The sequence below is a fragment of the Lepidochelys kempii genome, chromosome 8, assembly GCF_965140265.1.
Source record: "Lepidochelys kempii isolate rLepKem1 chromosome 8, rLepKem1.hap2, whole genome shotgun sequence".
Lineage (NCBI taxonomy): Eukaryota > Metazoa > Chordata > Testudines > Cheloniidae > Lepidochelys > Lepidochelys kempii.
In genome coordinates this window covers 52,154,471-52,170,778 of record NC_133263.1, presented here as the reverse complement: position 1 = coordinate 52,170,778, position 16,308 = coordinate 52,154,471, and the positions used below count along the sequence as shown (strand labels likewise).

The following is a 16,308-nucleotide window of genomic DNA, read 5'->3' as shown; positions in this document are numbered from 1 at the left end:
AAAAGTCTCACTGCTATGCATAGGTAAAAGGAATTGAGTGGGCACCTGGCCAAAAGAGCCAATGGGAAGGCTAAAACTTTTTAAAAGTGAAACAAGACTCCCCCCTTTTGTCTGTTTGTGGTTGTTCTCCAGAGAAAGGTAGACAGGGCTGCAAATACGCTGTAAGAAGCTTGGGGCCAGGTATAGAATATTATCGGTATCATAACTAGAAACTACGCATTTGAAACCCCAGATATGTAAGCAGATCAGGAAATGTCTAGGAAGATGCAATTAGGTTTCTCTCTTTTTATTTCTTTATGGCTTGTGGACTCTTCTGTGCTAGCCCCAGATGCTTTTGTTTTGCTTGTAACCTTTAAGCTGGACCTCAAGAAAGTTATTCTTGATACTTAACCCTTGTAGTTTTTTATTTTTTAAATCTAGCAAATGCATAAGTTCCCAAATGTATTTTCTTTTTTTTTTTTTTTTTTTTTAAGAACAGAATTGAATTTGTGTGTCTTAAGAGGTTTGTGCACATGTTCTTTAAATTAGCTGGTTGCAACAGCTGACTTCCTTCCTTCCCCCCACCCCCCCTTCCTCAGCTCTTCCCCAGGCAGGAGTAGTGGCCGTGTGTGAAAGGGCTTGAGGGTACCCCACAGGAAGGAATTCCCAAGTGCACCTTCCTGGGTTCTCAAAGAGGTTTTGCACTTGGGTGGTGGCAGCATCTACCAATCCAAGGTCAGAAAAAAAGCTGTAACCTTAGAAGTTTAATACAAGTTTAATACAACCCCCTAACACAATTTTAAAAGTGTTAAAACAGTCTACTCTAAGGCCTGGTCTACACTATGAGGTGAGGTTGAATTTAGCTGCGTTAGGCCTGGAGTGGCCAGTATTAATTTTTAGAGTCCTTGCAGGCCCCCACCTCTGCAGTCAAAGTGCCAGAGTGGGGAATCAGCCTTAACAAGTCCCTACCAGCTACCACTTAAAAACAAAACAACAACAAACTTTTAATCCCAGTGAAGACAAACCCCAAATGTAGAGTTTCACACCTTTAAAACAAAAGGGAAGTTTTGGTTACATAACCCCCTAACACAATTTTAAAAGTGTTAAAACAGTCTACTCTAAGGCCTGGTCTACACTATGAGGTGAGGTCGAATTTAGCTGCGTTAGGTCGATTTTATAATGAATGCGTCAACACAACCAACCCCATTCCGCCGACCTAAAGGGCTCTTAAAATCTACTGCTGTACTCCTCCTCAATGAAGGGAGTAACGCTAAAATCGACCTTCCTGGGTCCAGTTTGGGGTACTGCAGACATAGTGCTGTGCAATTCAATGGTATTGGCCTCCGGGAGCTATCCCAGAGTGCTCCAATGTGACCCCTCTGGACAGCACTTTCAACTCCGATGCACTAGCCAGGTACACAGGAAAAGCACCGGGAACTTTTGAATTTAATTTCCTGTTTGGTCAGTGTAGCGAGCTCAGCAGAACAGGTGACCATGCAGTCCCAGAATTGCAAACGAGCTCCAGCATGGAGCAAACAGGAGACATTGGATCTGATTGCCGTATGGGGAGAAGAATCTGTGCAGGCAGAACTCCGATTCAGCAGAAGAAATGACGACATATATGCCAAAATTGCATAGGGCATGGTGGACAGAGGCTACACCAGGGACACACAGCAGTGCCGTATGAAAGTTAAGGACCTCAGGCAAGCCTACCAAAAGACAAGGAGGCAAACGGTTGCTCCAGGTCACAGCCCCAGACATGCTGCTTCTATGATCAGCTGCATGCCATTCTATGGGGGGACCCTATCAGTAGCCCACCACTCTGCGTGGACATCTGCAAGGTGGCAGCCTCACGCAGCATGGATGAGGATTTTGTGGATGAGAAAGGAGGAGGAGGAGGAGGAGGAGGTGCAGCAGGCAACCGGAGAATCTGTTCTTCCTGGCAGCCAGGACCTTTTCCTCACCCTAGAGCCAACACCCTCCCAGGGTGTATTGTTCCAGGACCCTGCAGGCACCTCTGGTGAGGGCACATTTGTAACTACACTGCAGGGGTTAAAAGCAATTGTGTTTAATGTTTGATTTGCCCTGAACAATTGGGAGGCATTCGCGGCCAGTACAGCTACTGGAAAAGTCTGTTAACGTGTCTGCGGATGGAGCAGGAATCCTCCAGGTACATCTCCATGAAGCTCCCCTGGAGATGCTCAAAGCCTCTGCAGAAGGTTTCTGGGGAGGGCTGCCTTATTTCATCCTCTATGGTAGGACACTTTACCACACCAAGCAAGTAGCAAGTGTCTGGAATCACTGCAGCAAAAAGCATGGCAGCGCATGGTCCTGGGTTTTGGTCTTTAGCTTTCTGTGTCAGCCTCAGGAGAGTGATATCATTAATGGTCACCTGGTTGAAATAGGGGAATTTCTGTAAGGGACCAATAATCCCATCTGTTTGGTGATCCCCGACACATTAGACCCCAGTCATGCTGGGCTGTTTGAGCCTGGCTAAAAGGGATCAATAGCAACCCGGGGTGGGGGTGGGGGGGAGAGAAGAGGTGTGCTGCACATCCACCCTAAAGCCGCAGCCCCTCCTTTTAAACAGCAACCGCAGCCCCTCCTTTTAAATGGCAAATCCAACAGGTATTGGTTGCTATTGTAAAGAATGGCACTGCAGTTTGAAACCATTCCCACATGTTATGAAGGTGGAAGAAGCCAACCCCACGTACCCTTTGACTTACCATGGCTGCCTGGAAACCAAATTCTGGTGCCCAGCCGTGTGTGATGTGTCACCATACTGGCAGGCGCTCAATATAAAAGGCAAAATGTGTCCTTGTACCTGTGTTGTCTGCTGTGAATTGCTTGATTCACTGTGAAAGAGTCTCCCTTTTGTTCTCAGAAATGTATCTTCTTAAAATCTACTCTCCCTTTTCCCCCCTGCAGCTGCCAATATTTCTATGCTCCCCACATCAACTCCGTCCCTGAGGTTATCGCAGATTAGAAGGTGAAAAAAATGCACTCGCAATGACATGTTTTCTGAACTCATGTAGTCCTTCTGCACTGATAGGGCATGGAAGCATTCAGTGATGGAGGCCAGGATAGCATACAGTGAGCGTGATCGGAACATACAGGAGGCGATGCTGAGGCTAATGGGGGAGCAAACGGACATGAGGAGGCGTCTGGGGGAGCTGCAGGAAAGGCAACTAGAGTACAGACCCCAGCTGCATCCATTGTGTAACCGCCTGCCCTCCTCACCAAGTTCTATATACTCCTCACCCAGATGCCCAAGAACGTGGGGGACAGGGGGGAAGGCCCTGGGCACCCTGCCACTCAACTCCAGGGGATGGCCCAAGCAACAGAAGGCTGTCATTCGAACAGCTCTGATTTGTAACATGGCTACAATAAGCAATGTGGCCTTGTCCTTCCCTCCTCCTCCACCCCACCCCATTGTACATCACGGCTACCTTTTACTAATCAGTGTTGTGAGTGATCTCAAGGCTTTTTTTTTTTTTTAAATAAAGAATGAATAGTTTCAGAACAATAGGGACTTTATTTCCTGTGCCAGCTGTGGTTGAAGCGGGGGGGAGATGGATTGGCTTACAGGAAAGTTCATTCACCAAAGGGGGCGGGTTTGCATCAAGGACAAACACACACAACTGTCACACCATAGCCTAGTCAGTCATGAAATTGTTTTTCAAAGCTTCTCTGATGTGCAACACCCTTGGTGTACTCTTCTAATTGCCCTGGTGTCTGGCTGTTCAAAATTGTCCGCCACGCAATTTGCCTCAACCTCCCACCCCGCCATAAACATCTCCCTCTTACTCTCACAGATATTATGGAGTACACAGCAAGGAGCAATAAGAATGGGAATATTGCTTTCACTGAGGTCTAACCTGTTCAGCAAACAGCGCCAGCGCCCCTTTAAACATCCAAAGGGGCATTCTACCACCATTCTGCACTTGCTCAGCCTATAGTTGAACTGCTCCTTATTGCTGTCCAGGCTGCCTGCGTACAGCTTCATGAGCCATGGAAGCAAGGGGTGGGCTGGGTCCCCAAGGATAACTATTGGCATTTCAACATCCCCAATGGTAATTTTCTGGTCTGGGAAGACAGTCCCTTCTTGCAGCTTTCCGAACAGTCTGGAGTTCCGAAAGACGCAAGCGTCATGCACCTTTCCCGACCATCACATGTTGATGTCGGTGAAACGGCCCTTGTGATCCACCAGTGCTTGCAACACCATTGAGAAGTTCTCCTTACAGTTTATATACTCTTTGGCAAGATGGTCCGATGCCAAGATAGGGATAGGTTTCAGAGTAACAGCCGTGTTAGTCTGTATTCGCAAAAAGAAAAGGAGTACTTGTGGCACCTTATGCATTCCATCTATCGCCCCACCACAATTAGGGAATCCCATTGCAGCAAAGCCATCCACTATGAACTGCACATTTCCCAGAGTCACTACCCTTCTTAGAGGAAGGGTATTGATTTCCCTGGATACTTGGACCACAGCAGCTCCCATGGTAGATTTGCCCACTCCGAATTGATTCCCGACTGACCGGTAGCAGTCAGACATTGCAAGCTTCCACAGGTCTATTGTCACTCGCTTCTCAACTGTCAGAGCAGGTCTCATCTTGGTATTCCTGTGCTTCAGGGCAGGGGAAAGCAACTCACACAGTTCCATGAAAGTGCTTGTTTGCCAGGCCCAGAATCAGTGTTCCACTGTATCAACATGCCCCAATGCTGTCATGATATCCCAATTGCCACATCCCGTGCTTTCAGGAATGTCTGTATCCATGTCCTCCTCACAATCTTCCTCGTGCTGGCGACTCCTAGCTAGGCTCTGCACATACTGCAGGATAATGTGCAAGGTGTTTACAATGCTCACAAAAGCTGCGCGCAGCTAAGCAGGCTCCATGCCTACCGTGCTATGGCATCTGCACAGATACCCCAGGACAAAAGGCACAAAATGATTGTTTGCTGTTGCTTTCAAGGAAGGAGGGAGGGGAGACTGAAGACGTACCCAAAACCAACCGCGACAATGTTAGGCATTGGGAGCTTAACCCAGAATTCCAATGGGCAGCAGGGACTGTGGGATAGCTACCCACAGTGCGGTTAGTGGGGACATGCACGATCGACTGTATAAAATCGCTTACTAAAGATCGATGTCTATAAAATCGACCTAATTTCGTAGTGTAGACGTGCCCCTAAGCCTATACGTATACTACAAGCTAGGAGTGCGATTCCCAGCCCACACAGACATACTTGTGCTAGCTCTCCCCTGCGCTAGAACACTAAAAATAGTCGTGTAGCCAAGGTAGCACAGACAGCAGCCGCATGGGCTAGCCATGCCAAGTATATATGCATGGAATTCAGGCGGTTTTGTACTTAGCACACCCCATGCCACTGCTGCAGCTGCCCATGCTAGCTCAGCTCCACTATTATTTTTAGGACACTAGCTCAGATGAGAGATAGCACAAGTATATCTACGTGAGCTAGGAGTCACACCCCTAGCTCAAAGCATAGATGTAGCCTAAGTGCTAAAGGGTGTTTCCAATCATGTTAACTTGATTTTTAAAAAAGCACATTCTTTCATCCTGTAGATAGATCCTAAAATGAAGAACTCCCTACTATTCAAAAGCAATTAGTGCCCTTAAGGATGAGCTCTTCAATTGATCAGCTCTTCAATTCAATCGGAGGTTTCAGAGTAACAGCCATGTTAGTCTGTATTCGCAAAAAGAAAAGGAGTACTTGTGGCACCTTAGAGACTAACCAATTTATTTGAGCATGAGCTTTCGTGAGCTACTCGCTCACGAAAGCTCATGCTCAAATAAATTGGTTAGTCTCTAAGGTGCCACAAATTCAATTGGAGTTTATGTTAAGGACATAAACTCCACTCACATAGCACCAGTAGAAATCAGTCACAATAGTTTACAAATTTCCATAATTGGGAAACATATCAGGAAAATTTATGTCCATACCAGGTCAGACCAATGATCCATCCAGCCCAGTACTCTGTCTTCCAACAGAAGCCAATGCCAGATATTTCAAAAGAAAAGAACAGGACAATTCACAGGCAGACAGAGGCGCAGGGACACCCAGAGCATGGGGCTGCATTCTGGACTATCTCAACTAATATTCATTGATGGAACCACCCTCCATGAACTTATCTAACTCTTTTTTTAAAACCTGTTACAGTTTCAGCCTTCAAAACATCCCCTGCAACGAGTTCCACAGATTGACTGCATTGTGGGAAGAAGTACTTCCTTATGTTTGTTTTTTAATTTAATCAGGTGACGCCTGTTTCTTGTGTTATGTGAAGGGGTAAATAACACTTCCTAATTCATCACCTATCCCTTTCCTCATGGTTCCTAATACTGTTAGCTTTTTTGACTGCTCAGGCACATTGAGCTGATGTTTTCAGAGATCCATAATGACTCCAAGATCACTTTCTTGAGTGGTAACAGCTAAATTAGACCCCATCATTTTGTATGTATAGTCAGGATTACATTTTCTAGTATGCATTATTTTATATTTATCTACATTGAATTTCATCTCCCGTGTTGCCCTGTCACCCAGTTTTGTGAGATCTCTTTGTAACTCTTTGAAGCCTGTTTTGAACTGAACTATCTTGAGTAATTTTTATCATCTGCAAACTTTGCCACTTTACTGTTTACCCCTTTTTCCAAATTATTTATGAAAACATTGAACAGCACCAGTCCCAGTACAGATCCCTGGGGGACCTCACCATTTCTCTCTCTCCATTCTGAGAACTGACCATTTATTCTTACTCTTTGTTTCCTGTCTTTTAACCAATTACTGACCCATGAGAGGGCTTTCCCTCTTATTCCATGACTGTTTGCTTTTCTTAAGCACCTTTGGTTAGGGACCTCATCAAAGGCTTTCTGAAAGTTCAAGTTCACTATATCTACTGGATCACCCTTGTCCACATGTTTGTTTACCCCTTCAAGAATTCTAATAGATCGGTGAGGCACAATTCCTCTTTACAAAAGCCATGTTGACTCTTCCCCAACAAATTGTGTTCATATATGTGTCTGATAATTCTGCTCTTTACTATAGTTTCAACCAATTTGCCTAGTACTGAATTTAGGCTGACTGGCCTGTAATTGCCAGGATCGCCTCTGAAGCCTTTTTTAAAAATTGGCATCACATTAACTATCCTCCAGTCATCTGGTACAGAAGCTGATTTAAATGATAAGTTACATATCACATTTAGTAGTTCCGCAATTTCATATTTGAGCTCCTTCAGGATTCTTGGGTGAATACCATCTGGTCCTGATGACTTATTACTGTTTAATTTATCAGTTTGTCCCAAAAACCTCCTCTATTGACACCACAATTTGGGACAGTTCCTTAGATGTGTCACCTGAAAAGAACTGTTCAGGTGTGGATATCTCCCTCACATCCTCTGTAGTGAAGACTGTTGCAAAGAATTCATTTAACTTCTCTGCAATAACCTTGTCTTCCTTGAGTGATCCTTTAGCACCTTGATCATCCAGTGGCCCCAGTAACTGTTTGTCAGGCTTCCTGCTTCTGATGTACTTAAATTTTTTTGCTGTTAAGTTTGTGTGTCTTTTGCTAGTTGCTCTTCAAATTCTTTTTTGGCCTGCCTAATAATTATACTTTTACACTTAACTAGCCAGAGTTTATGCTCCTTTCTATTTTTCTCAGTAGGATTTGACTTCCAATTTTTAAAAGATTCCTTTTTGCTTCTAACCACCTCTTCTACTCTGTTTAGCCATGGTGGCTTTTTTTGGTCCTCTTACTATGATGTTTTTAAAACGTTTTCATACAGTTTGCAGGCATTTAACTCGTGACTGTTTGTATTAAATTCTGTTCAACTAGCTTCATCATTTTTTGTGTAGTTCCCCTTTCTGAAGTAAAATGCTACTGTGGTGGGCTTCTTTGGTATTTCCTCCCTCCCCGTCCTCACAAGCATGTTGAATTTAATTACATTTCAGTTGCTATTACCAAGCGGTTCAGCTATATTTACACCTCTTGGATCAGATCCTGTGCTCTACTTAGGACTAAATCAAGAATTGCCTCTTCCCTTGTGGGTTCCAGGACTAGTTGCTCAAGAAGCAGCCATTAATGGCATCTAGAAACGTTATCTCTGCATCCCATCCTGAGGTGATATGTACCCAGTCGATGTGGGGATAATTGAAATAAACCATTATTACTGAGTTTTCTATTTTTTATAGCCTCTCTAATCTTTCTGCGCATTTCACAATCACCATCACCATCCTGGTCAGATGGTTGGTAGTATATTCCTACTGCTTTACTCTTATAATTCAAGCATGGAATTTCAATCCATGAAGATTCTATGGTACTGTTTGATTCATTTATGATTTTTACTATTTTTGACTCTATGCTTTCTTTCATATACAGTGCCACTCCCGCACCAGCATGAACCTACTCTGTCATTCCTATATATTTTGTATCCTGGCATTATTGAGTCCCATTGATTATCACCAGCACAGTACAAATGCCAAGATCTTTGAGAGCCCATATTATTTGAAAGGATTTGCCGTGAGGAATATTGACAGAGTTTTAGCTTGAGCTATTGCAATGGATAACTATGGGAAAGGCCAAGTGGGGATATGGATAACCGCGTGCTGCCTCTCTCATTATCAAGTGGCCACCAGTACTAATATGCTTCCTACCTTTTGGCATTGTCCAGGAGGATAAGCATACTGGCCCCTTCATCATCCTGGAAGCTTTCATAGTGATGTCGGTCAGCATTCCCAATCAAATAATCAAAGATGGCAGTGTCAATGATATCAAGGAGGCGGGGGCCTGAGTCATAAGGTGAGGTCTTCTTCACAGCATCACAGTAGCTCTCGTCATACTCCCACCTGCAGGCAGACAAGGGGAATCAAAGCAATGTCAACCACGATGGCAATCTACTGCAACCCCCATGCACTCCTAAGGACAGACTTGAGCACTTTGCAACAGTTTTAGACAAACATATCAAATAAACTCTGTAAAACTTCAGAGCCTATAAGTCCACTCAGTGCTACTTCCTGTTAAGCCAATCACTTAGACAAAGAAGCTTGTTTACATTTATGGGAAATAATGCTGCCTGCTTCTTATTTACAATGTCACCTGAAAGTGAGAACAGATGTTCACACGGCACTTTTGTAGCAGGCATTACAAGATATTTATGTGTCAGATATGCTAAACATTTGCATGCCCCTTCATGCTTCAGCCACTACTCCAGAGGACATGCTTCCATGCTGATGACACTCATTAAAAAAATAAGGCATTAATTAAATTTGTGACTGAACTCCTTGGGGGGAGAACTGTATGTCTCCTGCTCTGTTTTTTATCTGCATTCTGCCATATATTTCATGTTATAGTAGTCTCGGATGATGACCCAGCACATGTTGTTCATTTTAAGAACACTTTCACTGCAGATTTGACAAAACGCAAAGAAGGTACCAATGAGAGATTTCTAAAGATAGCTACAGCACTCGACCCAAGATTTAAGAATCTGAAGTGCCTTCCAAAATCCAATCAGGATGGGATGTGGAGCATGCTTTTAGACATCTTAAAAGAGCAACACTCCAATGTGGAAAATACAGAACCCAAACCACCAAAAAAGAAAATCAACCTTCTGCTGGTGGCATCTGACTCGTGATGATGAAAATGAACATGCGTTGGTCTGTACTGTTTTGGATCGTTATCGAGCAGAAACCATCATCAGCATGGATGCATGTCCTCTGGGATGCTGGCTGAAGCATGAAGGGACATATGCATCTTTAGCATATCTGGCAACGCCGGCTACAACAGTGTCATACGAACACCTATTCTCACTTTCAGGTGACATTGTAAACAAGAAGCAGACAGCATTATCTCCTGCAAATGTAAACAAACTTGTTTCTTTTCCTAGTTACCAAGCCTTGCAACATGGGCATTAGGTCCACCTCTCCAAAGCCAGGCTCTTGCTAAGTCTTGTCATTTCTTCCTCTTTCTCAAATCCATTCTTCCTCTCCATGCAATCTGCTAACACCCTGATTTATGCCCTACCCATCTGTCATCTTGACTCATAAGTACAACTTCTACAGCACCTTCTATCCATGAATCTCAAAATTCTTCACAAAACATCAACTAAGTCTGAAAACCCCCAAGAAGGTTTGTTTTCCCATTTTACAAAATGGAGAGGTTAACTGACCTGCTCAAAGTCAGAGTGAGTCACCAGCAGAGGCAGAAACAGAATTTAGGGGTTATAACCATTATCAGTGTTGTCTCCCAGAGGACAGGAATAAGTTCTACGCTGGCTCCCTGTATCTCACCTGTCCTCTATCTATCCAAAATACTGTGGGCCAAAGTCTTCCCCTCTCTCTGCTCTAACAGTCCTCAAATCCTTTCACTGGCTTCCTCACTTCTTCCTGCATCAAGCCCAAACTCCATGTCTTCACCTTCAATATTCTGCACAAATCCACAGCTCCAACATCTCATCTTATATTTCTTCCTATGCCCCATGCACACTCTATGTGTTACTCATCCCACTCTCCTAAATGCTCCCCTGCCTCCTCCTCACAGTCTTTAATTCATGTTTTTTATGACAGCTCTTACTCCACTTGGAACAGCTTTCCCTTTCCCCTGCACCATGCCACATTCCTCTTTCTATCCACCATTTGTCAATCAAGTTACCACACTGATCTTTCTCCAGCACCATCTGCTCCTACATTTACTTCTGATAATTTTTATTCTATTGAAGAGTTTGATTGCGACTCTGAAGGTCAGGGATCTTATCTAGTACATGGTAGTACAAGGCTATGTAAATTAATGGCACTAAATTAATAATGTTAAACAGGATTATTCAAGACAGAGCAGAAGCAGCAGCTTTGAGGGGAAAAACTCCTACGCAAATATCTTCCATAATTAGGAGCAGCAGAAAGGACATTACATGCCATATGTAACATATGTATATTTCTTCCCCCACTCCTGAAGACAGGTTTCCAAAGAGTGACAGCAGCAATACAGTTAAGTACATGACAAAAGAGCAATGTTATTTGATCCTATCTGCATGGGCAAGAACAAAGTATTTTATAACATAAGGATTGTCAGGTTAGTCTGGAGCTTGCCTACATAGTGGGGTAATGCGCTTTATGGAAATGTGATTTCTGAAGTGCACTAATGTGTTGTGCATTTATAGTCCACGCAGACCCTGCTGGTATGCTTTAACATAATGCTGTTTGAAATAGTATTATGCTAGAGCACACAAGGGAACCTATAGTGCACACCAGCAGGGTTATAATTAATATACAACACCTTAGTGTGCTTTAAAATCATGCCCTCGTAGTGTGCATTACCCCATCATGCACACAAGCTCTAGCTCTCACTCCAACATGGTAAAACAGAGCATAAATGGGCCCTTTAAGTTGAGGAACAACTTCTTAACAGAAGCAAAATGTTTCCTCTTCTCTTTTCCACAAATACACAGACAAGAAGATTTGTGCCTTGATTAGTTTGGCACATGCTTAAGTGCTGTACATAGACTTTCAGGGTGGCTCTAAACTTACATCAGAATGGCCATCCTGGGTCAGACCAATGGTCCATCTAGCCTAGTATCCTGTCTTCCGACAGTGGCCAGTGCCAGGTGCCCCAGAGAGAATAAACAGAACAGGTAAACATCAAGTGATCCATCCCGTCGCCCATTCCCAGCTTCTGGCAGACAGAGACTAGGGACATCATCCCTGCCCATCCCGGCTAATAGCCATCGATGGACCTATCCTCCATGAATTTATCAAGTTTTTTTTTTTTTTTTTTAACCCTGTTATAGTCTTGGCCTTCACAACATCCTCTGGCAAGGAGTTCCACAGGAAAAAAAAAAAAAAAAGTTCAGATTCTTTCTGTGGATAGCTAGCTAGTTAGAAACTGATGGAAATAGCTGAACCAAAAATCTAGTTCAGCAAACAAGATTTCAGAGACTGAAAACGTTTTTCTGGTCACTTGTCCTGGATCAATGCTTGGAAAAGTTTACTGAGCTTGAAATCATTTGGGCTAGTCCTGCCAAAGTGTTTCTGCCCTAAAGAATTTTTGAGATACCGTGTCTGTCTTATAACTGTCAGGCCCACACTGGTCTCCATCTAACAGTGCTCTTTGGACACGGGTCCAGATCCCTATATGTTGCTGGTATACAAACTAACAAACAACTTTTCAGTTCTAAACTATTTAAGGTGAGATATACTTAGCAAAAAAAATACACAAAAATTTTAATCTTTAAAAAAAATAGGAGAACTTCATCTCTTGCAGGCTGCACAGACTCTCCCTCAAAGACACCGAAACTACTTTGGTATAAAAGCTTTTGACATAGGTCCACAAAAAAAAAACCCCATAAAAATAGAACCAATAAAAACCTATGAAATTAGGTAAAAAGACTACTAACTCAGTGTCAAAGGATTCTGTTGAGCCAAATAGGGGCACAGTATAAAAGGAAAGCCTCAGCAGTGCGAGGTAAGCAGCTGAGATTCCACAGTCAACTCGGGTATGGCTGAAACGCTCACTGACTTGTGTGGCAAGTTACTTTCCAGGGAAGAAGCGGAGGGGAAAAAATTACACTTAACATTCCTGGATGTCCATAGGATTTTTTCCCTCTCCCTCAAATTAACGCTTGTCCCATCAGAGGCCTTCATTAGTAGTTTTGGTTCAAGAAAACTGGCTGAAAGTTCCTTTGTATCTTGTGAATACTGCTCTTTAAACAGCCCAAGTCACAGCTAAGCACTGCAAAGATAGGGGTACTCTAAAACGCTACAGTAGGCCTATCGGGTTCTTATACCTGGCCAATTTGCCTTCACGGTAAGTCCTTCCCCAAGGATGCCGGTGCTTCTGAAGAGGCCAGACATCCGGCAGCCATAGCGTGACTGACCCCTCCATGGTATCTCCATCAGCACAAGCTGGTTCTGTTTCTCGACAATAGTAGCACTTCCCATAGAAACAGGTACTATTACCTTCAAAAACAAAAAAAATATCACAAGAACAGCAGTAAATCTATGGAAACCCAAACAAAAGAGAGGAGCAGCCTGAAGGACCTTCAGAGAGATTTCCAAAAAGAAGTCCTTTCAACAGGCGTTCACTTCATTTTGCCTTCCTCTTGAGGGAAGGAAGAGGAAGCCAAAACTTCTCCATTTGGAACTTCTTTCCAAAAGAAAGAGAGATAACCAACTGGAAATCATTCATCTTTGACAAGATGAAAAGCTCACTTTAAAAGGATCCACTGAATAGACAAGGGAAAACACACACACACACACACACACAAACTACATTAGAAGAACATTATTAAGTTTGTGAAGTCAAGCACTCAGACATTAGAAAATTCAAAAATTTCCTGTGCTCACATTCTCAGGGTCTAACAGACTGCATATGTGGGGTTGGGAAGGAATCATCCTCCAGGTTGCGTTGGCAGTGATCTTGTGGGGTATTTGCCTTCCCCTGCAACGTGACTTCCCCTGGCACGGCTCGCTTGCCAGGATTATCTGGATATACCTCCTTTACATTTTCCCCTGCCATTGCAAAGGACTCAGGCACTGGTTCATCTCTGTCCTTCCTGGTCTCTGCCCTTCCTAGTCTCTGCTTGTAGCACATAATAGCCTGATTTAATTTCAATTGTTGGGTTTAGCATGAGGGGGCTGGTGGCCTATGATATACAGGAGGCCAGAATATATGACCTGGGGGTCCTTTCTGGCCTTAAATTCTGTGACTATGACATTGAACAATGAAGAGAAAACAAAACACTGAATTAGTTGCTCATTAAGTGAGCACTAACATCCAGTGCAGTGAATGAGAGAGGGGTCTAGTGGAAAAAATAGTATTTGATCACATAACTAGATATTATCATATTGTATACGCACAAAGGGATCAAATTAAGGTTCCACAGGCAATCTTAATTCTGGCATTTCGTCACTTTTGAGTGCTTGGCTTTGCAATCTTAATTATGTTATGATTTTGTGTTACATCCTAGGTTTAAAAAAAAGCAAATTGGGGGGGAAAAAGAAAGAAATTCTACCATTCTGACACCTACTTGGATCATCTGCAGGATTGGATCCCTTAAATCTATTGCAAAGACCTCTGCCATTTGAGCAAATGGAGTAGCTGATAGCAGTAATAGGTTGTCATCCTCTATGTAGACTAGTTCTGGGCAGGGTGGTGGATGGGACACTTTGCCAGTGGGTTTCACTGCTTCTGACAGCAGAGAAATGATGAGACTCGGAAATCTTATATTCCATTCCAGGCTCTGGAGAGGATTGTGTTCTAATAGGCAAAGGCTCTTCTGCCTGTCCCTCCCTGCCCCTGCCCTTGCCCCCTCATCTTGACTCCCATTGCTACATCCCTCCAATCTGTCTCACCCTCATCTCCAAGTCCCAGTCTCTTGCCCAGCCAGTCCTAGTTCCTTTGCACCTTCTGGCTCCTCATCCCCAGTTTCCCCTCTCAGCTCCCCATTTAATCTGCTTCTTTTCTCCCAACCTCCAGTCCCCTACCACCTTGTCCCCATCCCCATTTGTTTTCAGTCCCCCACCCTAGCTCCTAATCCAATCTCCCCACACACTGCCCCGACTCTTTGTCCTGACCCACTCCTCTGCACCCCATCACCCTAGGTTTGGCTCTTGTCCCCTTTGCTTTCAAATCAGACAGATTCCCCCTCCATGCTGCTTTGGCATTAGCAAAGGGAGCATTGACACCAAATGAGACACTGGCTCCATGTAACACTCCCAGCCACAGCACAGCCCACAGCTGCAACTAGAGAGAGAGAGAGAGAGAAAGAGAGAGTCCTCCTTCAAGCCCTGGCTGCAGTATGCCTAGCAGGGATGGAATCTTAAAATTTTTAAAAGGCTTATAACTTGGCCAAATTTAGTCAAACGCATATCCCTGACACAAAGGCCACCATGTTTCTAAATTTCAAGTTGCTATTCCACAGAATGGGGGGACAAGAGCTCCCCCCCCTTCTTTTTAAAAAAAAGGTTGCCTGAATTTTTGAACAAAGGCGAAACAACATTTTTTCATTAGCCTCATTTTCTGAAACAGCTGAACCATTTTGACTGAAATTTCAAAAATTCACACAACCTCAGCATAAGGCAGAGACCTGGCATGGTATATTTCAGCCTGAACAGTTGAAGTCTGGCAGAATTATTAGCAACTGAAAATAGAGTCTTATAACTGGAAGTGTCTGACAACCTTAATAATAAGTGCTACCAGCCCTGCCTATCATACATAAATACAATAAATTGTTAACGAACAGTTGTCTCTAAATAAGTTTTCTGACAAAGAAATAATATACTTTATAATCTGACTAAAGTCCTAATGGTTGTAGCACAGGGCATTTTCTGAGGCATAATGACCACTTGGCAGGACTCTGCCCTTGAGCCATTAACCCCTAGAAAATACCCCATCAACATTACTACTATAAACTAAACGTATGAAACTGTTCTGGGACATCTAATGATGGACATCTTATCCCGTTCCATAACCATGTTGCTATGCCAGGCACACTGTTGGTGCTACACACACAACATTTGGTATATTAGCAAGCCACATCATTCCAACCGTCCATTCAGTTTACTCAGAGTAAAATATAATTCCATTTTTTCAATTCAGGTCTATTCCTAAATTCTTCTGACTGCTTCTGACATTAGGGAGAAAATACTTATTCAAACAAATATCTGCAAAAAGGAACATACAAAAATTACAGGTAAACCAAAGTATTTTTTGTAGAAAAATAATTCCCCTCCAGCTTTTCCCCACCAAACAAGGTTATACCAGTGTTAAGATCCCTCCGAAGGGCTGGAAGCAGCTTATCAGGTTCCTATACAGTAGTTGTTATACAGTTATGCCAGTTTCCCACTGCTCTTTTTTTTTTATTATTATTTAACATGCTTATTTTCAATGGGCTGCACAATCCCTAGAACCCACTTACCGAGCATCAGGAAGGTACTCAGCAGCTGCTCTGTTGCAACAGGTTTGATCTCTGTACGCAGATTCACAAACCTGCCAATCACCAGTGGAGCTCGTCGGAAACCCAGAATTCTGTTTCGGGGGGAAGAGGGGTGACAAAGTATGAGAATTTTAACAGGGATAGCAGTTTCAAATCTAAAAACCACATCAGACCTCCAAGCCACTGTGCAAAATCAAAGATGGTTGCCTTACAGCAGGTGCTAAGCTTGGAATCCCATTGGAAATTAATCCTTCACCATTTGTACTTTATCTTCTTTCAAGACTTTCCTTTGGCTAAGGAAGGCTGGATGTACGAGACTCCTTTTATAGCCCATCAGCAATGCTCCTATATTGGTCTGAGTGGTCACTGCACAGCAGCATGAGATACACCTTTTC

The 16,308-nt window shown here is 43.4% G+C and overlaps 1 protein-coding gene across 9 annotated transcripts in view; it reads right to left on the bottom strand.

Moving 5' to 3' along the window:
- Positions 1-16,308, bottom strand: part of FAM20B (FAM20B glycosaminoglycan xylosylkinase) — a 48,869-nt gene that overhangs the window by 8,274 nt on the left and 24,287 nt on the right. For all 9 annotated transcript variants that reach the window (XM_073356513.1, XM_073356508.1, XM_073356509.1 and 6 more), the window contains 3 exons: positions 15,896-16,005; positions 12,764-12,935; positions 8,643-8,834 (listed from right to left, as the gene is read on the bottom strand). In XM_073356513.1, the coding sequence (XP_073212614.1) occupies positions 8,643-8,834; positions 12,764-12,935; positions 15,896-16,005 (474 nt within the window). The remainder of the gene's footprint in view (positions 1-8,642; positions 8,835-12,763; positions 12,936-15,895; positions 16,006-16,308) is intronic.